The sequence below is a fragment of the Podarcis tiliguerta genome (genome assembly GCF_965153285.1).
Source record: "Podarcis tiliguerta genome assembly, chromosome: W".
NCBI lineage: Eukaryota > Metazoa > Chordata > Lepidosauria > Squamata > Lacertidae > Podarcis > Podarcis tiliguerta.
In genome coordinates this window covers 10,737,634-10,760,848 of record NC_139552.1, presented here as the reverse complement: position 1 = coordinate 10,760,848, position 23,215 = coordinate 10,737,634, and the positions used below count along the sequence as shown (strand labels likewise).

At 48.3% G+C, this 23,215-nt stretch overlaps 1 protein-coding gene across 1 annotated transcript; it reads right to left on the bottom strand.

Moving 5' to 3' along the window:
• Positions 1–17,342: 17,342 nt before the first annotated feature.
• Positions 17,343–22,060, bottom strand: LOC310668793 (kyphoscoliosis peptidase-like; the record flags this gene model as incomplete). The annotated part of the gene is made up of 5 exons (XM_083422121.1): positions 17,343–17,466; positions 18,630–18,791; positions 20,145–20,262; positions 21,480–21,588; positions 22,040–22,060. The coding sequence occupies 5 exons, from the start codon at positions 22,058–22,060 to the stop codon at positions 17,343–17,345; spliced, it is 534 nt and encodes a 177-aa protein (XP_083278247.1).
• Positions 22,061–23,215: the final 1,155 nt, after the last annotated feature.

Genomic DNA, 23,215 nt, shown 5'->3' with positions numbered 1-23,215 from the left:
TCGCGCATCACTGCTAAACTGACCACGGTTTTGATGCTTGACACAAAGTTTTTAAAAATGGAAAACATATATAATATATATAACATGATACTTGTTTCAATGAGCTAAAATCGATTGCAGTAGCTATTTACAAATTTACAGTATAACAAAGAAATCGGGGAGGTGTTCCAGGATTTCTTTTAAAGGCCGTATCAAAAAATGAGTAAAGTGGGAAACCCTAGATTGATTTTGAAAAGCAGATAAGGAAAGGGTACAATTAATGTTTAGGCATAAACTTGTTCATATACAAATGTGTTGAATCCCCCCCCCCATCCTTTACAGTACAGCAACACAAATCATTAGCATTTTATCCACCATATTCTTGAGACACCCTAATGTGGTCCTATCCATTCACTTAAAGTAGTAGCAGATTTATATATATGTATAGGTAAAGGTAAAGGTACCCCTGCCCATACGGGCCAGTCTTAACAGACTCTAGGGTTGTGCGCCCATCTCACTCTATAGGCCGGGGGCCAGCGCTGTCCGGAGACACTTCCGGGTCACGTGGCCAGCGTGACATCGCTGCTCTGGCGAGCCAGAGCCGCACACGGAAACGCCGTTTACCTTCCCGCTAGTAAGCGGTCCCTATTTATCTACTTGCACCCGGGAGTGCTTTCGAACTGCTAGGTTGGCAGGCGCTGGGACCGAACAACGGGAGCGCACCCCACCGCGGGGATTCGAACCGCCGACCTTTCGATCGGCAAACCCTAGCCGCTGAGGCTTTTACCCACAGCGCCACCCGCATAGCCCCTATATATATATATAGCAAACAGTAAATAAAAAGAGTACACTCCATAAATTGGTGCAAACTTTTGGGGCTTGCCTTTGATTTCCCAGTGTGTTTGTAAATGCAATAAAGTTTCACTGTTCTCCGCCAAATGTGTCCTTGTGTTTTGTTCCTCTTGCTTGATTCAGTTGTTTAATATGTGGCAATCTAATAAATTTACAGTCGTACCTTGGATCCCGAACGCCTTGCAAGTCGAACGTTTTGGCTCCCCAAAGCTGCAAGCCCGGAAGTGAGTGTTCCGGTTTGTGAACGTTATTTGGAACCCGAACGTCCATCGCGGCCTACGAGGCTTCCGATTGGAAGCCACGCCTTGGTTCCCAAACATTTTGGAAGACGAACGGACTTCCAGAACAGATTCCGTTCGACTTGCGAGGTACGACTGTACCTACAGCATGATCACATCTTACGCGCAGAGGCATATCTAGGGGTTCTCTAGGTAGAGGTGAAGGGGGTAAGGTCCTGAAAACTGCTGCTACTTAGGGGTCTAAAACAGATACAGTTTTACTTAGCTTTAACACACTTACAACTGTTATTTTATAGTGCAGAGCAACAGGGACAGAAGGAAGCATGAGAGAAGCGATGACTGGCTTCACGGTTTTTCCCACATAATGGTTTTTTACACGGCACACGCACACATTGTGATTAATATTATGGCACTGTTACCACACTGTGGACTTCAAACTTATTTCCTCACCCCCAAATGTATTGATACATTACCCAGCCTTAAAGTATGTGTGTGTGCTCTATGCAAAAATCACCATGCGGGAAAAACTGTGAAGCCAGCTAGTGCCTCTACATAGCTCCATCCTGATTGCAGACATGGTGATATATTGGTACCTAAAGAAGCCAGGGTGGCTCCTAAAGAAGCCAGGGTGGCTCCTAAAGAAGCCAGGGTGGCTATCTAAAGAACTTTTAACTGAGTTAAGATTAAAAAAGGATGTGTACAAAAAATGGAAAAGGGGGGAAACCACCAAAGAGGAATTCAAACAAATAGCCAGCACGTGTAGACACAAAGTCAGAAAAGCTAAAGCACAGAATGAACTCAGGCTTGCTAGAGAGGTTAAAAGCAACAAAAAAGGCTTCTATGGGTATGTTCGTAGCAAAAGGAAGAACAAAGAAACAGTGGGGTCACTCAGAGGAGAAGATGGTGAAATGCAAACAGGGGACACAGAAAGGGCTGAACTCCTCAATGCCTTCTTTGCCTCAGTCTTCTCCGATAAAGAAAACAATGCCCGACCTGAAGAATTTGGAGGAAATGATTCAGCAGAGGAAACACAGCCCAGAATAACTAAGGAGATAGTACAAGAATACTTGGCTAGTTTAGATGTATTCAAGTCTCCAGGGCCAGATGAACTGCATCCAAGAGTATTAAAAGAACTGGCAGATGTGATCTCAGAACCACTGGCAGTCATCTTTGAGAATTCCTGGAGAACAGGCGAAGTCCCGGCAGACTGGAGGAGGGCAAATGTTGTCCCTATTTTCAAAAAGGGGAAAAGAGAGGACCCAAATAATTACCGCCCAGTCAGTCTAACATCAATACCAGGGAAGATTCTGGAGCAGATCATTAAGCAAACAATCTGTGAGCACCTAGAAAGGAATGCTGTGATCACCAATAGTCAGCATGGATTTCTGAAAAATAAGTCATGTCAGACTAACCTGATCTCATTTTTTGACAGAATTACAAGCCTGGTAGATGAAGGGAACGCAGTGGATGTAGTCTACCTTGATTTCAGCAAGGCATTTGACAAGGTGCCCCATGATATTCTTGTAAAGAAGCTGGTAAAATGCGGTCTTGACTATGCTACCACTCAGTGGATTTGTAACTGGCTGACTGACCGGACCCAAAGGGTGCTCATCAATGGTTCCTCTTCATCCTGGAGAAGAGTGACTAGTGGGGTGCCACAGGGTTCTGTCTTGGGCCCGGTCTTATTCAACATCTTTATCAACGACTTGGATGATGGACTCAAGGGCATCCTGATCAAATTTGCAGATGACACCAAACTGGGAGGGGTGGCTAACACCCCAGAAGACAGGATCACACTTCAAAACGACCTTGACAGATTAGAGAACTGGGCCAAAACAAACAAGATGAATTTTAACAGGGAGAAATGTAAAGTATTGCACTTGGGCAAAAAAAATGAGAGGCACAAATACAAGATGGGTGACACCTGGCTTGAGAGCAGTACATGTGAAAAGGATCTAGGAGTCTTGGTTGACCACAAACTTAACATGAGCCAACAGTGTGACGCGGCAGCTAAAAAAGCCAATGCAATTCTGGGCTGCATCAATAGGAGTATAGCATCTAGATCAAGGGAAGTTATAGTGCCACTGTATTCTGCTCTGGTCAGACGTCACCTGGAGTACTGTGTCCAGTTCTGGGCACCACAGTTCAAGAAGGACACTGACAAACTAGAACGTGTACAGAGGAGGGCAACCAAAATGGTCAAAGGCCTGGAAACAATGCCTTATGAGGAACGGCTAAGGGAGCTGGGCATGTTTAGCCTGGAGAAGAGGAGGTTAAGGGGTGATATGATAGCCATGTTCAAATATATAAAAGGATGTCACATAGAGGAGGGAGAAAGGTTGTTTTCTGCTGCTCCAGAGAAGCGGACACGGAGCAATGGATACAAACTACAAGAAAGAAGATTCCACCTAAACATTAGGAAGAACTTCCTGACAGTAAGAGCTGTTCGACAGTGGAATTTGCTGCCAAGGAGTGTGGTGGAGTCTCCTTCTTTGGAGGTCTTTAAGCAGAGGCTTGACAACCATATGTCAGGAGTGCTCTGATGGTGTTTCCTGCTTGGCAGGGGGTTGGACTCGATGACCCTTGTGGTCTCTTCCAACTCTATGATTCTATGATTCTATGGTACATTGCAAAATTTAGCTGGTGCTCTATCACGATTTTGAAAACCAGGTAACATCTAGCCCTCCTCTCAACCCTTGTTATTCTTCGAAAAGAATTTGTCTAAGTTTGCTTAAGTAAGTGGCTTAAAAGTGTGGGTTTGGATTAAGAAAAGAGGAGAAATGATTCCCTACAACAGGTAACTTATCCGTTTTCGTGAAAGGTGTCAACTTTGAGAGAAAGCAGTATTATTTGTGATGGCTAAAAGGTAACGGGACCCCTGACCGTTAGGTCCAGTCGCGGACGACTCTGCGGTTGCGCGCTCATCTCGCTCTATAGGCCAAGGGAGCCGGCATTTGTCCGCAGACAGTTTTTCCGGGTCACGTGGCCAGCATGACTAAGCCGCTTCTGGCGAACCAGAGCAGCGCCGTTTACCTTCCCGCCGGAGCAGTACCTATTTATCTACTTGTACTTTGACGTGCTTTTGAACTGCTAGGTTGGCAGGAGCAGGGACGGAGCAACGGGAGCTCACCCCGTCGCAGGGATTCGAACCGCCGACCTTCTGATCGGCAAGCCCAAGAGACTCAGTGGTTTAGACCACAGCACCACCCGCGTCCCTACACAACACAAAACACTGTTGCTGTCTGTAAGTTTTATTTTTATTTTTTTTACCTTATATTTTGCAAATGTACATCCAGGTTTTATTTCCTTTAAATTTGGGGGGGGGGGGCAAGAGACTGGGGCCCTAAACTATAGCTTGTTTAGCTTACATGTAAATACGGCACTAGGGGCTGCCTGCCCTGCTCACTCTGCTAAGCCTAGACTAACCGATCCAATAGGAATCCAACCCCTCCGACAATCCAATATTGTGTCCTACATTTCTAAGCAGTGAAAAGTTCTGGAGCAGCAATACAGGGAGAAAGGGTACCAGGTGTAGGGGGCTTGTAAACTGGCCACATATGGTTGATCTGTCTGGACTGAGATCAAGTCAAACTCAAGCCACAAAGCTCTGTTTTGACGCTTCGTTCTTTGCTTGAATTCCCCAGAATTCCCCCTCGCTCTCTAAACCGAAAGCACAAGCATTTCCTCCACCCTCTAGAAATAATGTAATAGCTTAAGGAATCATTTACCTCGAGAGAAACAGAGACTCCTGCAGCCATACCCAATCTTCAAAGTTGAAAAAAGAAGTCACAAAGTATAAGTATCTAGGAATGGTGGTACAGGCCTCAGGAACCAACAAACTTCACATAAACTCCATTGGGAGCTCAGCGGGGAAAACCGCAAACTGTATCCTTAAATTTTTCAGAGCACAAGGGGGCTTCGTCATCCCTGCGGCTCTAAAATTATACAAGGCCAAAACTTTGGCACAGCTCCTTTATGGATCCTTTCTGGGCCCGCCTTCCTCTGCTTTCTCCCCGCTTGAGAGCGTTCAATCCAAACTTCTTAGAGCTCTCCTACAAGTCCCCAGATGTGTTTCAAACGCATGGGTTAGACTAGAAACGGGGATGATGAGAGTGGAGGCTTATATCTGCCTAACATCAATCTACAAATGGCTGACATTGAATCTGCTCCCCCGAGGGATAGCCCCATTGATCCTCTGCGATCAATTCCAGTCAGGCTGGCAGACTGCAGACCTGAACACCCTTCAGAAACTGGGTTTTGCCCCTCAAGCCCTTCTGAGCCTGGGGTTGGGCCAGGCAAAAGCCACGGTCAGGCAAAGAATCTTAGACACCGAGAGACAACAGGACTGCGCAAGGTGCCCTGACTATAAAATCTGAGAAATCGAGAGATATATAGCTGCACCGGCAGCATATCTCTTCTTTCTCATATCTAAAAATGCAAGAAGAGCCTTTACACTCGCCAGAAGCTCGGCTCTGCCCTCGCCGGTCCTGGAAGGAACCTTTAAAAAGTCCCATATGCTCAGAGTCTTTGCTCCTGCCCATTGGGAGAGATAGGAAGCCCAGAGCACTTGTTCTTTAGGTGTCTCTTTTATGAAGAGGCACGTAGTAAGACCATTGATCCCCTGCTGGTGAGGCTCGCCAACCTCCCGGAAAAGCAAAAACTTGACCTTTTCCTGTTAGGAAAGATCAGAAGACGACCTGGATGGTCGCCAGATTCTGTGTACAGATCTGTAGGCACAGACCATCTCCCAACTCAAACTAGTTTGTTATGAAAATCCCCAAACTCGGTTCCATGGGTGACTCTGGGTCAACTCCCTGCGATACTTTATTGTTGTACATTGTTTTTAAATTTATTGTTGTACATTTTTTAATTCTCTGTTTTCCTTCTGTGACTGTACCCCCAAGTGTGTTTTATGAGCTGGTCTCCAACCGTAATAAATTAGATAGATAGATAGATAGATAGATAGATAGATAGATAGATAGATAGATAGATAGAAAGAAAACATGGACATGGGTGCTGTAATGGTTCTAGGGGTTGCTCGTGCGTAAGCCGGTGCAAACACCTGGCTGGATTGCCTGAGTGAACCTTTTCTGTCCGGACAGCCACTCACCCGTGGCTGTCTCAATCGCTGGCAGAATCCGTCAGTGGGCGTTTCTTAAGCTTCTTCCAGCAAAGAAGCTCTTTGACGCCTAGTCTTCTCCTACTCTCTCTGCGCGAAAGCCTTCTGCGCAAGGAGGGCGTAGGCAGCGGAGGACCTCTACTCTCCCCGCTGGTTCCCGGCAAGGAGTCATGGGACCGCCTCGCCACTTCCCCCATCTACCCCCCTTCTCCACTGGTGCTACGCTGATTCTCTTCCCCAGAAGATGGGCTGCCTCTCCCAATCCCGGGACGCTCTCCGGAACCCCTCTGGATTTTGCTCTCTCCCTCCGGCACTGATGGCAGTTCCCTGACAGGTACCTAAAGGAAGTCAGTGTGAGCAAGTGAAATGTTGAGGACTAGTAACTTGTGGCAGAGGCAGATCTAGGGCAGTGCAGCCAGTTCTGCCAAACTGGGCATCAAGCCAAGGGGGGCACTGCAGGGTGTCGCAACTATGATGTAGTGAATTGAGCAGAGCAGGCGGTGAGGCAGGGAGCTGCTGGATTTTTACCTTGCACAGAGCGCCACTGAAATTTGAAAGATCAAAGTTCCCCCCACCTCACTTGTGGGCTGATTTGCAAAGCTACAATAGGCCCCACTGCATTTTCAGGACAGTGGCCTTTTTTTTAACCTATAACCACAATAATCAAGAATTATTGTTCCAGTTGCTAGAACTGAGCTGAGGGGGTCTCCTTGTACCTCTTTCCTAAAGCAAAGACATGAAGGATCTCTCTCCATGAGAACCTACCCGGACCCTGAAATAAACATCAGAGGCCCTTCTTTGTGTGCCTCCCCCACGAGAGGGCCAAAGGGTGGCAACACAAGAACGGGCCTTATCTGCAGTGGCTCCCTGTTTGTGGAATGCTTGGCTGGCACCTTCATCATACACCTTTAGGCACCAGGCAAAAAAGGGAAATAGATTCAGGAGCAGTTGACACGAATAAGGAGTGCCCAGTTCCCTTTTTCTCTCTAAGCCTGACATTGTTTAAAGAAAATGTGGGGTGCATTTTTACAGGCACTTACAAGAGGGTCAATCTTGCTGAACTCAGTGGGGCTACTCAGTGAGTAAAACTGCTCAGGGTTGCACAGCTGGTCAATTAAATGTATGTGTTTTAGCTGATTGACCACTTAATTTCTTAAATTTGGCAAAAACTTGCCCCTGGGTAAAAAGTATTCTGAAAGATGCTTAAGCTTTCCTTTTTCTTGGGTACACAGGTGTACACCTGTAAACAGGTGCCCTATTGTGTTAGAACATGTGCAAGACAGGAGCATGGTCTTGTGTGACCCACATTGTTCCCCATTGGGACCTTCAATGTGAACAGAAGAAGTTGCCTCCTATCCGGAGAGGACACTTGAAGGCACAGTGGAACCTTGGTTCTCAAATGGCTCAGTTGACGAACAAATCGGAACCCGAACGCCGCAAACCCAGAAGTTAAATGCTTTGGTTTGCAAACTTTTTTTGGAAGCCGAATGTCCGATGTGCCTGTCGGCTATTGTTTCCGGGGCGCCGGCGCCAATTGGAAGCCGCACCTTGGTTTTAGAACGTTTCGGAAGTCGAATGGACTTCCGGAACGGATTACATTCGAGAACCAATGTACCACTGTACTATCAAATTCCAAATCCACATGAAAAAAACCCTCAGCATTCTAGCAGATTCCTTATAATTCCACACTGTGTATATCACAATAAGAGACAGCATGCCTTCAACACATGGGCATCCAGTTCCTTAAACTGCATCAAGTCCATCAGTACCGATTTCCCATCAGATTGTTTCTGGGACAGAGTTGATCCTTGTTCTCCTTTCCTCTTGAAAGGCTACAAAATGGTTATCCTTGGGATGAGACAATATGTACATTAAAACATATATTGCAATGCCCACCATCCCTGACCATTAGCCATGCTGGCTGAGACCATCTGTATGGCCACAGATTGCCCGTCCCTGATATTTTATTTTTATGGGTTTTCCACACACATCTGCTCAGCTTCTGTGAGAACAGGATGCTTGAATAGTTGGGCCATTGGCCTGATCCAGCAGGCTCTTTTTATGTTCTTACGTTCGAGGTATGCTGCCTTTGTGCACGGCTGTTCCACTTACCTCTCATGTTCAAACCATAATAAACGAGTGAGTGCCTGAGCATGTGCAGAGTGCCACCCTCCCTCAGTGGTGAAATAAATAATCACTACTTTTACTTGAAGCCCTGATAGCCATCGCACCCAGCAGCTCTGGTATGTTTCGTGCACACAATAGAGCACCCTTGATGGATCAGGACCGATGACACAATGCCACGTTGTGTTTCTGTTCCGTAGAAGTTGCTTCAACTTTTGTGCACGCAATTTCTGCTTTTGATGGAGACCTTGGCATTATGATAAGAGTAACAGGAACAGCACTTACGGCGCCAAAACAAAAGTGAAAGCAGAACAAGTTTGGACAAAACAGCACAGCAGTGTGTCAAAGTTCCCTGGAGTCCTAATTGCAGATTTCCTCCCCTGCCAGGTAGATTCCGGCAATTCATAGTCTATGTTTTATGTGGATCTGCCCACATATAATTAATGGAAAGGTCCATCTCCTGTTCCCATTGCCGATTGATATAAGAGGTGTGCTCAGTTTGTTTTTAGGGCGTCCTTCTTTTTGCAGGGAATGGGGTGTAGTATTTTTTGGTATTAATTCCTAGACTATTTTCATCATCATCATCATCATCATTTATTACTTATACCCCGTCCATCTGGCTGGGTTTCCCCAGCCACTCTGGGAGGCTTCCAACAAAATATTGAAAATACAATAAAACATCAAACATTAAAAACTTCCCTAAACAGGGCTGCCTTCAGGTATCTTCTAAAAGTATAAGTTATATATCATTCATAATTCCACTTCATATCATTTTCATATAATTTAATTGTGATATTATGTTTTCAATACAGTGGTACCTTGCTTCTCGAACTTAATCCGTTCCGGAAGTCCATTCGCCTCCCCAAACCATTTGAAAACCAAGGCGCAGCTTCCGATTGGCTGCAGGAGCTTCCTGCACTCAAGCGGAAGCCGCGTCGGATGTTTGGCTTCCGAAAAACTGGAACACTCACTTCTGGATTTGCGGCGTTTGGGAGCCGATTTGTTTGGGAGCCAAGCCGTTTGACTACCAAGGTACAACTGTAAGTCTGATTGAATTTGGCGGGGCTTACTCTCAGGCAAGTGGGTTCAGAATTGCAGCCTAAAGCAGCTTTGGAGGCTGGCGGTGTCCACACTATGAACTTAGGACTTGCCTGCACCAGAGCAGAATTTGCAGTCTAGAGTAGATTTGCATCACCCTGTCTCCCCATGAATATATGGGCCTTCAGATGAGATACTTCCCACCCCATTGTACTCCTGGACCTTTTGCCCTTTAAACTCAGGGTTTTTCAGTCCTCAGAAAGTCCAAAATGGGCATGATCGAGAAACCCCTTAGCACGTAGTACAAGAAACATGTATTAGTGCTGAGCCCCAGAATAAATTTCCCCCATCATATTTGGGAGACAGATAAAACTATAACAAAAGATTATTATTTCTTTTTCTTACAGAGGAACAGCACAATTCTATGTGCCTTTGCTTTAGGAAAGACCTCTAGGAATTTCTGGTTACAAATCAAAACTTAGCCACCATGCTGAAAATAATGCAGGGCCTATCGTAGCTTTGCAAATAAGCCCACAAGTTACTAGCCCTCAACATTTCACTTGTTCGCCTTGACCTCATTAAGTACAGAAGAGTACTGTCATTTTGTGACAGAGAAGTTTCCTCCAAGGCAACTGTCCTAGAATGCCAGTCTGCAAAATTTGCCACTCACCATTAAGTAGATATCTCATTCGCGAAGTCAGTTGTTTCATTTCACAAATGCTGTTTTTGTAAGAGACCCAAACAAATCGGGATGCTCTGCTTACCTTTTGGCGTCGATGCTCAGTGAGGACGTCCAGGTGATGATTGTTGAACTTTGAAGATTGGGTATTGCTGCAGGAGTCTCTGTTTCTCTCGAGGTAAATGATTCCTTAAGTTATTTCTAGAGGGTGGAGGAAATGCTTCTGCTTTTGGTTTAGAGAGCGAGGGGGAATTCTGGGGAATTCAAGCAAAGAACGAAGCGTCAAAACAGAGCTTTGTGGCTTGAGTTTGACTTGATCTCAGTCCAGACAGATCAACCATATGTGGCCAGTTTACAAGCCCCCTACTCCTGGTACCCTTTCTCCCTGTATTGCTGCTCCAGAACCTTTCACTGCTTAGAAATGTAGGACACAATATTGGATTGTCGGAGGGGTTGGATTCCTATTGGATCGGTTAGTCTAGGCTTAGCAGAGTGAGCAGGGCAGGCAGCCCCTAGTGCCGTATTTACATGTAAGCTAAACAAGCTATAGTTTAGGGCCCCAGTCTCTTGCCCCCCCCCCCCCAAATTTAAAGGAAATAAAACCTGGATGTACATTTGCAAAATATAAGGTAAAAAAAAAAAAAAAAAAACTTACAGACAGCAACAGTGTTTTGTGTTGTGTAGGGACGCGGGTGGTGCTGTGGTCTAAACCACTGAGTCTCTTGGGCTTGCCGATCAGAAGGTCGGCGGTTCGAATCCCCGCGACGGGGTGAGCTCCCGTTGCTCCGTCCCTGCTCCTGCCAACCTAGCAGTTCAAAAGCACGTCAAAGTACAAGTAGATAAATAGGTACTGCTCCGGCGGGAAGGTAAACGGCGCTGCTCTGGTTCGCCAGAAGCGGCTTAGTCATGCTGGCCACATGACCCGGAAAAACTGTCTGCGGACAAATGCCGGCTCCCTTGGCCTATAGAGCGAGATGAGCGCGCAACCGCAGAGTCGTCCGTGACTGGACCTAACGGTCAGGGGTCCCGTTACCTTTTAGCCATCACAAATAATACTGCTTTCTCTCAAAGTTGACACCTTTCACGAAAACGGATAAGTTACCTGTTGTAGGGAATCATTTCTCCTCTTTTCTTAATCCAAACCCACACTTTTAAGCCACTTACTTAAGCAAACTTAGACAAATTCTTTTCGAAGAATAACAAGGGTTGAGAGGAGGGCTAGATGTTACCTGGTTTTCAAAATCGTGATAGAGCACCAGCTAAATTTTGCAATGTACCAATATATCACCATGTCTGCAATCAGGATGGAGCTATGTAGAGGCACTAGCTGGCTTCACAGTTTTTCCCGCATGGTGATTTTTGCATAGAGCACACACACATACTTTAAGGCTGGGCAATGTATCAATACATTTGGGGGTGAGGAAATAAGTTTGAAGTCCACGGCGTGGTAACAGTGCCATAATATTAATCACAATGTGTGCGTGTGCCGTGTAAAAAACCATTATGTGGGAAAAACCGTGAAGCCAGTCATCGCTTCTCTCATGCTTCCTTCTGTCCCTGTTGCTCTGCACTATAAAATAACAGTTGTAAGTGTGTTAAAGCTAAGTAAAAATGTATCTGTTTTAGACCCCTAAGTAGCAGCAGTTTTCAGGACCTTACAGTCGTACCTCGCAAGTCGAACGGAATCTGCTCTGGAAGTCCGTTCGTCTTCCAAAATGTTTGGGAACCAGGGCGTGGCTTCCAATCGGAAGCCTCGTAGGCCGCGATGGACGTTCGGGTTCCAAATAACGTTCACAAACCGGAACACTCACTTCCGGGCTTGCAGCTTTGGGGAGCCAAAACGTTCGACTTGCAAGGCATTCGGGATCCAAGGTACAACTGTAAATTTATTAGATTGCCACATATTAAACAACTGAATCAAGCAAGAGGAACAAAACACAAGGACACATTTGGCGGAGAACAGTGAAACTTTATTGCATTTACAAACACACTGGGAAATCAAAGGCAAGCCCCAAAAGTTTGCACCAATTTATGGAGTGTACTCTTTTTATTTACTGTTTGCTATATATATAAAAAAATCTGCTACTACTTTAAGTGAATGGATAGGACCACATTAGGGTGTCTCAAGAATATGGTGGATAAAATGCTAATGAGTGGTCAGTTTAGCAGTGATGCCCGAGACAAGTGACTGTCCTTGAAGGATATCAAATTACACGGTAGGCGGATTCCATTCAAGCTGCTGCAGGTGCAGAAGTCTGCTCCAGAAGCTGCCATTTGGGATCATCTGGGAAGTGCTAATAATCAGAACAGGATGGTTGAGGAAGTAAATCACATGGTACCTGAAAAAGAGAGGTCAATAGTGCAGTATTTAGCAACACTATCTAAATCAGCAATAGGGGCAAACAGAGGTATCTAAGGTAGAGCATGGAATACTTACAGACCCAGTTCAGATGTCAAGTGAAACCATGGTTTAGTATGCTGGGAATGAGCCCAAGCAAGCCTTGGGCTCACACATTCCCCCCCCCCCTCCCTCTACACAAGCGGTGAAGAGTTTGGAAACTACATCCTCGTTAGGCTTAACCACAGCTTGTTGCCTCACCCAAATCTGATGAACTATGCTTATTGTTAACCATCATCATCATCACCATTTATTACTTATACCCCGCCCGCCCAGCCAGGTCTCCCCAGCCACTCTGGACGGCGTCCAACAGGAGCTTAAAAATACATTAAAACATCAGTCATTAAAAAACTTCGCTAAACAGGGCTGCCTTCAGATGTCTTCTAAACATCAGATAGTTGTTTATTCCTTTGACATCTGATGGGAGGGCGTTCCACAGGACGGGAGCCACTACCGAGAAGGCCCTCTGCCTGGTTCCCTGTAACTTGGCATCTCGCAGTGAGGGAACCACCAGAAGGCCCTCGGGGCTGGACCTCAGTGTCCGGGCAGAACGATGGGGTGGAGACGCTCCTTCAGGTCTACTGGACCGAGGCCGTTTAGGCGGCTTTCAAGGTCAGCACCAACACTTTGAATTGTGCTCGGAAATGGACTGGGGGCCAATGTAGGTCTTTCAAGTTCTGTGGTCTGGGCGGCCGCTCCCAGTCACCAGTCTAGCTGCCGCATTCCACCTAGCCCAGGGGGCGGGGCCCAGACTGACTCACCATCGCCAGAGCTTAAGAGGCCTCAGGAGGCACAGGGACATTGCTGCTGCTGCTGCACTGTGAGTTGGGAAGGCCGCTCCCCTCTCAGGCTGATTCCACCTAGCCCAGGGGGCGGGGCCCAGACTGACTCACCATCGCCAGAGCTTAAGAGGCCTCAGGAGGCACAGGGACATTGCTGCTGCTGCACTGTGAGTTGGGAAGGCCGCTCCCCCCTCAAGCTGATTCCACCTGGCCCAGGGGGCGGGGCCCAGACTGACTCACCATCGCCAGAGCTTAAGAGGCCTCAGGAGGCACAGGGACATTGCTGCTGCTGCTGCACTGTGAGTTGGCAAGGCCGCTCCCCTCTCAGGCTGATTCCACCTAGCCCAGGGGGCGGGGCCCAGACTGACTCACCATCGCCAGAGCTTAAGAGGCCTCATGGGGCACAGGGACATTGCTGCTGCTGCTGCACTGTGAGTTGGGAAGGCCGCTCCCCCCTCAAGCTGATTCCACCTAGCCCAGGGGGCGGGGCCCAGACTCACCTCTGCTATAGTTTAAGAACACTGGTGCTGCTGCAGCAAATGTTAAAAATGTTTTATATATTTTAAAGTATTTTAAATGGGTTTTTACTTTTTATTTTGTTGTACCACCATGTACGGTGGTTTTTATTGATGTATGTTTATTTTGCTCCTTTTTATTTTGGTTTGGGGTTGAATATTGTGTGGGGTGGGGACTGGTTTTGTTTGTACAATTGTTTTTGTTTTGTTTGCTTTCTACTTGTACATGGAGGTTGGTATGAGGCTTGGGATTGCTACCGTGGTGGGGCGAGGGAGGTATGGCGGTGGGGGCAGATGTCATAGGCGAAGGGGATCGAGATACGGATATGCTCGTACCCCTTCCAATCTGCGCCCCATCCCGAGGGACGAGGGTAGGGTGAGCAAGGATAACTCACCTCCGTCACTGGTGTTGTGCAATGCCAGGTCTATAGGCAACAAAACCGCCACCCTGCGAGATTTCTTCATCTCGCAGGGACCTGGCTTGTGTGACGGAGACCTGGGTGCGCGAAGGGGATACTGTTACCCTACGAGAGATGGCGCCCCCAGGTTTCTCCGTCCTCCACCAGTCGCGGACTGTGGGCCGGGGGGGAGGGGTGGCACTATTAATCCGGGAAGATTGTTCTTTCAGGGCTCTACCATCGCCATCGATCCCCGGCATTGAATGTGTTGGCCTAGTGTGGGGCTCCGAGGTGAGCTTGGCTGTCTGGCTGGTGTACCGGCCACCTAGCGCACCAGCAGCCACCCTGTCAGGCCTGCTGGAGGTGGTGGCCGGCTGGGCCTTGGAGTTCCCTAACCTATTGGTATTGGGGGACTTCAACATCCATGCTGATGCCGCTCCCTCCTCACAGGCTCTGGACCTGGTGTCTTCCATGGCGACACTAGGGCTCTCCCAGTTTGTTTCGGGCCCCACACATCAAGCAGGCCACACGCTGGATTTGATCTTTGGTGTTGGTATAGATGTGATCATGTTTCCCTCAATGAAGGTGCCATGGTCTGATCACTACGCTCTGAAAGCCAGGATTGATGTTCCACCCCTACCCTGCTTAGGTGGCGAGCCAATTTGGGCTCGCCCGCAGAGGCTGATGGACCCTGATAGATTCCGTCAGGCCTTGCGGAACCTTGCTCCCCCTGGCGACTCATTGACTGAGCTTGTTGAGGGCTGGAATACCCAGCTCCTAGCAGCCATCGATGAGATCGCACCTAAGTGCCCTCTGCGACCCCGCAGAAACCGGGCTCCCTGGTTTACCGAGGAGTTTCGGAAAATGAAGCGGGACCTCAGACGGCTAGAGCGAGTATGGCGGGGTGCCCGTGACGGAGCCTCAAGAACATCTTATAGGGTTTTTATGAAAACCTATGAGATGGCAGTGAAGGCCGCTAAGAAGTCCTACTTCTCGGCCTCCATTGCATCCGCTAGCTCTCGCCCGGCGCAATTATTTAGTATAATTAGGTCTTTAACGTCCCTTGAAGGACAGCCAAATTTAAATAACAATTCGACACACAGCTGTGAGGCATTTGCGAGCTTTTTTGCGGAGAAGGTCCTGTTGCTCCGCCATGACCTCCCTGCCAATTTGGACACAATAAGGGAACTGGAGGCCCCTCGACTGTCCTCGGGTCCAGTATTGGACCACTTTGACCAGATATCCCCAGCCGATGTGGACAGACTCCTCCGAGCTGGAAAGCCCACCACCTGTCCTCTTGACCCGTGCCCGTCTTGGCTGATTAGAGCGTGTCCAGACGAGGTGCGGGCCCCCCTGGGTGATATCATCAATCTGTCCCTTGGCACTGGGATATTCCCAGGGGAACTGAAGGAGGCAGTGGTGCGCCCGCTCTTAAAGAAAACATCATTAGATCCTTTAGATCTATCCAATTACCGCCCGGTTTCGAATCTTCCATTCCTGGGTAAGGTGATTGAGAGAGCGGTTGCTGAACAGCTTGGTAGGTTTCTGGATGAAACATCGGCTCTCGATCCATTCCAGTCCGGCTTCCGTGCTGGTCATGGGACCGAGACGGCTCTGGTCGCCCTAACAGATGATCTCCGCAGGCAGCTGGATCGAGGCGGGTCGGGGCTGCTGATTCTTCTAGACCTGTCAGCAGCCTTCGACATGGTCGATCACGAACTCCTGGACCACCGCCTTGCCGACATGGGGATCCAGGGCACAGTCCTTCAATGGCTGCGCTCGTTTCTCTCTGGTCGGGGACAGAGGGTGGCGCTTGGGGGGGAATTGTCATCGCGCCACTCCCTGGTGTGTGGAGTGCCTCAGGGTGCGATTCTCTCTCCGATGCTTTTTAACATCTTTATGCGCCCCCTCGCCCAGCTTGTCCGGAGTTTTGGGCTGGGTTGCCATCAGTATGCCGATGACACCCAACTCTATCTGTTGATGGATGGCCATCCTGACTCGGCCCCAGACACACTGACCAGATGCCTGGAAGCTTTGGCTGGATGGTTTCGTGGGAGCCGGTTGAAGTTAAATCCTTCGAAGACAGAGGTCCTCTGGCTGGGACGGGGCGATATGGGATTGAGGGGGCAACTCCCATCTCTTGCGGGGGTGCAACTAGTGCCAGCATCATCCGTTAAGAGTTTGGGTGTAATCTTCGATACCTCCCTCTCTATGGAGGCGCAGATTACAGCTATAACAAAGGCGGCATTTTTTCATCTCCGCCAAGCTAAGCAGTTGGCTCCTTATCTCTCTCGCCCTGACCTAGCCACTGTGATCCACACGACGGTCACCTCCAGACTGGATTATTGTAACTCGCTCTACGTGGGGCTGCCCTTGAGACTGACCCAGAAACTCCAGCGGGTGCAGAATGCCGCAGCGAGACTCCTTATGGGGTCGTCACTGCGAGATCACATTCATCCAGTACTATACCAGCTGCACTGGCTCCCGGTGGAGTACAGGATCAGGTTTAAGGTGCTGGTTTTAACCTTTAAAGCCCTATACGGCCTAGGACCCTCGTACCTGCAGGACCGCCTCTCCTGGTATGCCCCACAGAGAAACCTACGGTCTGCAAATAAAAACATCCTGAAGGTCCCAGGCTTCAGAGAGGTTAGGCTGGCCTCAACTAGAGCCAGAGCTTTCTCGGCTGTGGCACCAATCTGGTGGAACGCTCTGTCACAAGAGACTAGGGCCCTGCGGGACTTGACATCTTTCCGCAGGGCCTGTAAGACAGAGCTGTTCCACCAGGCTTTTGGTCAGGGCGCAGCCTGACCCCCTCCTCTGGCAATCTGCACAGGGTCTTGCTTGCTGGTTGCCATCAATTTGTTTTTGATTGATTTTATGGTGGAAAGTTTTTAGAATGTTGGATTGTTTTTATTGTTGTTAGCCGCCCTGAGCCCAGCTTTGGCTGGGGAGGGCGGGGTATAAATAAAATTTATTATTATTATTATTATTATTATTATTATTATTATTATTATTATTATTATAAGTTGTAGTGCAGGACCTCTGAAAGGGCCTCTGGTTCTCCATCCCTGTTATATACACTGCAGTAACAGCTTGTACATGAGGCTGATTGTGGATGTAACTGTGATATCAAAGGGAACAAGACAGATGCTTCTAATTGACTTTACCCATTTTCAGTGGTTGATGTTCTTATGACTGCGACGGTCAGTCCTTCTGCATTTAAGTCAGATCATGCTGATGCTCCAGTGTCACCGTCTGTTTCAGAAGCTGCCACTTGGGGTCCTCAGGGAAGTGCTTCTTAATAAACAGAGCGGGGTGAGTAAGGAAGTAAAACTCATCGTACCTGCAAAAGGAGAAGGCGCAATAGTCTAGTATTTCATAATAATGCCTAAATCAGCACCAGGGCCAGACAGGCAAACAGAGTGGTGATCCAGAGCAGCTGGAGGGCATCTGGTTGAGGAAGCTGCTGTGTTGCAACAATCCAGCCTCCAGAATCCCCAGATTTTACACATGTAGCCCAGAATAAGCACAACACTCCAGAACTGTTCAAAGAGGATAAATAGATGGTATCTATCCCTGCCATCAGGACACTCCATGCCCATGGCTTAATAAATAGTAATAATAATAATAATAATAATAATAATAATAATAATAATAATAATGAAGAAATATTACTTCTACCCCCGCCCATCTGGCTGGGCCTCCAGAGCCACTCTGCACGGAATAACACTTCAAACATTAAAAACTTCCCTAAACAGGGCTGCCTTCAGATGTCTTCTAAAAGTCAGATAGTTATTGTATTTCCTTGACATCTGATGGGAGGGCGTTCCACAGGGCGGGCGCCACTACTGAGAAGGCCTGGTTCCCTGTAACCTCACTTCTCACAGTGAGGGAACTGCCAGAAGGCCCTCAGAGCTGGACCTCAGGCTGAAGGATGGGGGTGGAGACACTCCTTCAGGTATACTGGGCCGAGGCCATTTAGGGCACCAACACTTTGAATTGTGCTTGGAAATGTACTGGGAGCCAATGTAGGTCTTTCAGGGCCGGTGTTATATGGTCTCGGCGGCCGCTCCCAGTCACCAACCTAGCTGCAGCATTCTTATTGCACTTGCTTACATTAATCAGCCCTGCGGCCATCAAATTGCAAACTCTGACAAGTGGTCCAAGCAAAACAAAACCACCTGAAAGCAAATGAAGTTAACTGTGAGAGCCAGTGTGGTGTAGTGGTTAAGAGCGGTGGACTCGTAATCTGGGGAACCGGGTTCGCTTCCCTGCTCCTCCACCTGCAGCTGCTGGGTGACCTTGGGCTAGTCACACTTCTCTGAAGTCTCTCAGCCCCACTCACCTCACAGAGTGTTTGTTGTGGGGGAGGAAGGGAAAGGAGATTGTTGGCCGCTTTGAGACTCCTTAGGGTAGTGAGAAAGCGGGATATCAAATCCAAACTCTTCTTCTTCTGCTACCCCCTCAGTGTGTCCCACGCTCTGCCTGGTCTGCCTAACAACGTACCTGAAAGTGAACTTGCTAAAAGCAGTATTCACAGAGCCACTTCCCCAGGTGCAGTCTAAGAGATGCCACCTTCCATCAATGCGGACAGCATTCCAGGCATGGTCGCTCTTCCCCTTTACGCTGCAGCTGCCTATCAAATACTGGCACTGTATCCCTGCAATACTGAGAGGGGGAGGAAGGTATTCAGGAACAGTGTTGCTACCAAGAGGACAAGTGGTTGCTTTCACCGCTTTGATAGGCTGGAGTGGCCGTCCTTCACTTTGCTGGATCAGAGAAAACAGCAATCAGGTTCTCCACAGATTCTCATTTGTTCCAATATGGCAGGAAAACACAAGTTTTCCTGGGATGAAACAACAACAACAACATTTGGACCCGGACCTGGAAAGCCAGGACCTGTGCATATAAAGCACAGAGCAAAGGTAAGTATGGATGAGGAACTAAGTCACACAGGGAAGAGACCCATTAAATTCAAGTAATGTTTCAGTCTATGGATTCCAGTGGATCTACTCAATTCAATGCAGCCCTATATATGCAAGTTTGCTTCAGGATCATTCACAGTGTGGGCATTCCTCCACTTACATGGTGGGTCATGTTCCGGAACCCCATGCACATAAGCAAAAATTGTGTAAGTAGGGTAAAGGTAAAGGTAAAGGACCCCTGAAAGTTAAGTCCAGTCACAGACCACTCTGGGGTTGCGGCACTCATCTCACTTTACAGGCCGAGGGAGCCGGCGTTTGTCCGCAGACAGTTTTTCCGGGTCATGTGGCCAGCCTGACAAAGCCGCCTCTGGCGCAACAGAACACAGAAACCAGAGCAGCGCACGGAAACGCCATTTACCTTCCCGCCGAAGCGGTACCTATTTATCTACTTGCACTTTTTGGCATGTTTTTGAACTGCTATGTTGGCAGGAGCTGGGACCGAGCAACGGGAGCTCACCCCGTCGTGGGGATTTGAACCGCCGACCTTCTGATCGGCAAGCCCAAGAGGCTCAGTGGTTTAGACCACAGCGCCACCCGTGTCCCTGTGTCAGTAGGGAGCACACACTAAAAAAAGCTCATTTTTTCCTGCTCTCCAGCTCTCTCTCCCCACAACACTCCTTTCAACTAGAGTTGAAGCTCTGGAGCTGGCTGGAGGACCTGTGGAAAAGCAGCAGCAGCTGCTGCCATGCTGTGACGTGTGTCAGCTACTAGGTGGGGAGGCTGAGCAGCCTAAACAAAGCCCCACTGTGCCTCCGTTCTCTTTGGGGCTTCCTCCGCTCCCACTGAAGTCCTCTTTGGGTTCTGGCGAGGGTCTCCTCATGAGCCATGAGGACTCTCCAGCTCTCTCCCGCCATTTTCTGCTTAGAATCTATTGATTTACTTATTTCCGAGGGCTGTCACGTGCGAGTTGATCACGCCTAAGCATGGAGATAGCTGCCTAGGGCAAGGGGTGGGGAACCTGTGGCTCTCCAGATCTCCTGTCGCTACAGCCAAGTAACAACCACTTGCCATGATGGCTGGAGCCAACAGAAGTTACCTGCACATTTCTTGAAAGAGTCGAGCATATCCACCGCAAATAGCCTTTCCTGACTGAAGGACATCAGCTGGTTTAAATGACACCTTGTCCAGGTTATAGCAGCCTTCCACATCATATTCTGTAGAAATAAAGACAATGAGCACCCATTCTGATTTGCTTGTGGGGTGGCAACACTTTGCAACACTTTCCATCGTGTTTCTCAATATCTGATTGGGGGGTGGGGTGGCTTGTCTTGCAAGAGCTCCAAATGAACTTTGGATTGCACAACATGAATTTGCCCATATGTGATTGAATCGCACCTCAAAAGAGAAAGTCTGGAAGCACTCGTAAATCTGCTTTGTGTAGACCCAGGGTCTTGGTGCCAAATAAAAATGCACACTGGTGCAAGGGTTAGGAGTCGGGAGACACCTCCTCTCCTCCCGTGCTGCGACCTTTACTTTATTTTGACAAAGTAATAAGAATAAACAAATAAGAATAAAAATGTGCACCCCACCAGCGAGACCATTCCATTGTAACCATCCAACCTCCCAAAATTTCAACACCTCTAGCGACGGTTTGACCCCTTTCCATTGTAACAGTACAAATTCTACAAACACCCTCCATATCTCCTCAAAATCATTCCTCCTGCATATTCCCCGTCTTACCTTAATGGCACATGTTCATTTATCATTAATAGCTATATATCCCACACCTCTTCATACCGTTTTTCCATTTTATATTCTGCTTGCCCCTTCCACTTGCTAGCTATCATAATTCGTGCAGCTTTCAAAAAATTTGTGAGCGAGTCCTTCATAGCCTGCAAACCTTCCACCCCATCGTAAATTGATAATAATGCTACCGCGGCACTTTCAGTGAGCTTTAACCCAGTGATTTCTGTTATCAATGAGCACCTCCTGATCCCTTCTGAGATTCATGGCTGAACAGAGATCCCAGTCAAGCTCTGTCTGAGCCAAACACCAAATCACTGATCCACACAGGTTACAATCCAGAATCCTTTGTGCAAATGGAGCTGACATGACTGGCTATGAAATGGTGAAAATGCCCGAGACAGCTGCAAAGACGCCATGCTCGGAGTAGACCCACTAAATTTAATGTCCATGAGTTACTTACATCCATTGATTTCAGCCGGTCTACTCTGAATATGACTTGCTTTGATATGACCTTATGTATCCATCTTCCTTGGCTGGCAATCACTGGACTGGGTGTCTGCTAAAGAACTCTGCTACAGAGCTGGATTCATGGGCGCAGGGCAGTGACAAAGGCTGATCTTTTAATACCGGAAGTTGACAGAGGCAAGGGGACTCAAGTATGCAGAAAGGTGGTACCCCCACCTACCTATATGGTGGCAGATCCACATCCAAATGGCTCGCACTTTCTCCAGGTCACTGTGGGCTTTTTGGAGCAAGACACTCACCAGGTTTTTCACGCTATTCCTGACATTCACCTGTTTCACAGAAGGTAAATAGACTTGGAAGCAGTTAATATGGACGAGGGGGTACCAGTTCCTTTCTTCTACCTAAGTCCACTTGTTTAAAGAAATTTTAGGGTGCAATCCTGTGTGCACTTACAAGAGTGTCTCTTGCTGAATTCACTGGGATTGCACAGTTAGTCGATTAAGTGTATGTGTTTTACTTGATTGATCAATCAAAGAATTTATTATACTTGCCAAAAATGTACCCTTGGGGGGTGGGGGGAAGTTGTTCTGAAGGGAGACGCATGATTAACCTTTCCTTTTTCCAGGGTTCACAGGCATGTTATTTCTACAATCTTCAGCTGAAAGCCAAATCCTCTTTGCTACTGTCTCCCCACAAGTGCAGAGTTCCCCTATTGCTACTGGCAGAGGAACGGGGGGGGGGGGGAGCGCACTGCCCCCGGCACCATCGGGGAGGGGGTACCATTGCGGCCGCCCCCGACATGCGCCACCCCGCCCCACGTGCTGGGCGCCACGCCCCCAGGATGCATGTCACGCCCCCGCAGGCGATGTGCCACGCCCCCGGGACACACGCCAGCCACGCCCCTGCCTGCTCTCCGCCCCTGGTGCCAGAGCATGCAGCTTTGCCACTGCCCATTGCACCTTTGGGTGGGTGGAAGTACAACTGGGGGGGGGGCATTCTGGGGGCAGGGAGGGACCAAGGCAACCCTGGATCCTGAGCCGGCCCTACTGTTGTCACTTGACAGCACTGGGGGAAGCCCAGGGCTGATTACTGCACCAGTATATTAATTTTATGCCAGTTTAATTCTGGCGAGGCCCCCCAGAAATTCCTGGGAGTTGTGGTGTTATGTACTGAGTTGAATAGGATCCAAACTGCAGCAGTCTGATTGGTCCTAGAACAATAGGATTCAGAATGCAGCAGTATGATTGGTCCTAGTACAATGCAGCAGTATGATTGGTTGGCAGGAACCACCCAATCATGCTCCAGATATAAGTGAATCCACAACCTGATTGGCTTACAGTAGAATTCCAGAATTAGCCAATCATGTGCAGCCCATTGTGTAAATAATGTATATAAAGCAGATACTTTGAGGGGACCATTATTCATTCCTCCTCACCACTATGAGCTGAATAAAGAGCATGAAATCACTTTGCGACTCTGAGTATATTTCACTGGTGACGAAGGTGGGATCCCGCTGAGCTGACTGCCACACACAGCACCGCAGCACCGCCACCTGCCGCACCGCTGCCTCGCACCGTGTATCCAGGCTTCAGCTGCGTGACACAAGGAACTCAGAATGGCAACCAACAGCAGCTTCTCGCCGTTCAACACAGCATCTGGAGACTGGGAAGCGTACGCCTCCCGTTTCACCTTCCTCCTAGAAGCCAAAGGGGTCACCGATGAAGAAGACGCCAAGAAGAGGGCGATATTCTTCAGCATCTGCGGAGAGGAGACGTTTGAAATCGCCTGGGCTCTCCTTGCACCTGAAGACGTCACTACTGTTCCATACAAAATAATAATGGAACAGCTGAAGGGGCACTTTTCGCCGCAGCCCTCAGTGGTGGCTCGTCGAAATGCCTTCTACGCAAAGCAGCAAGCCCCTGGGGAAACCATAACTGGGTTTGTGACCTCTCTCCG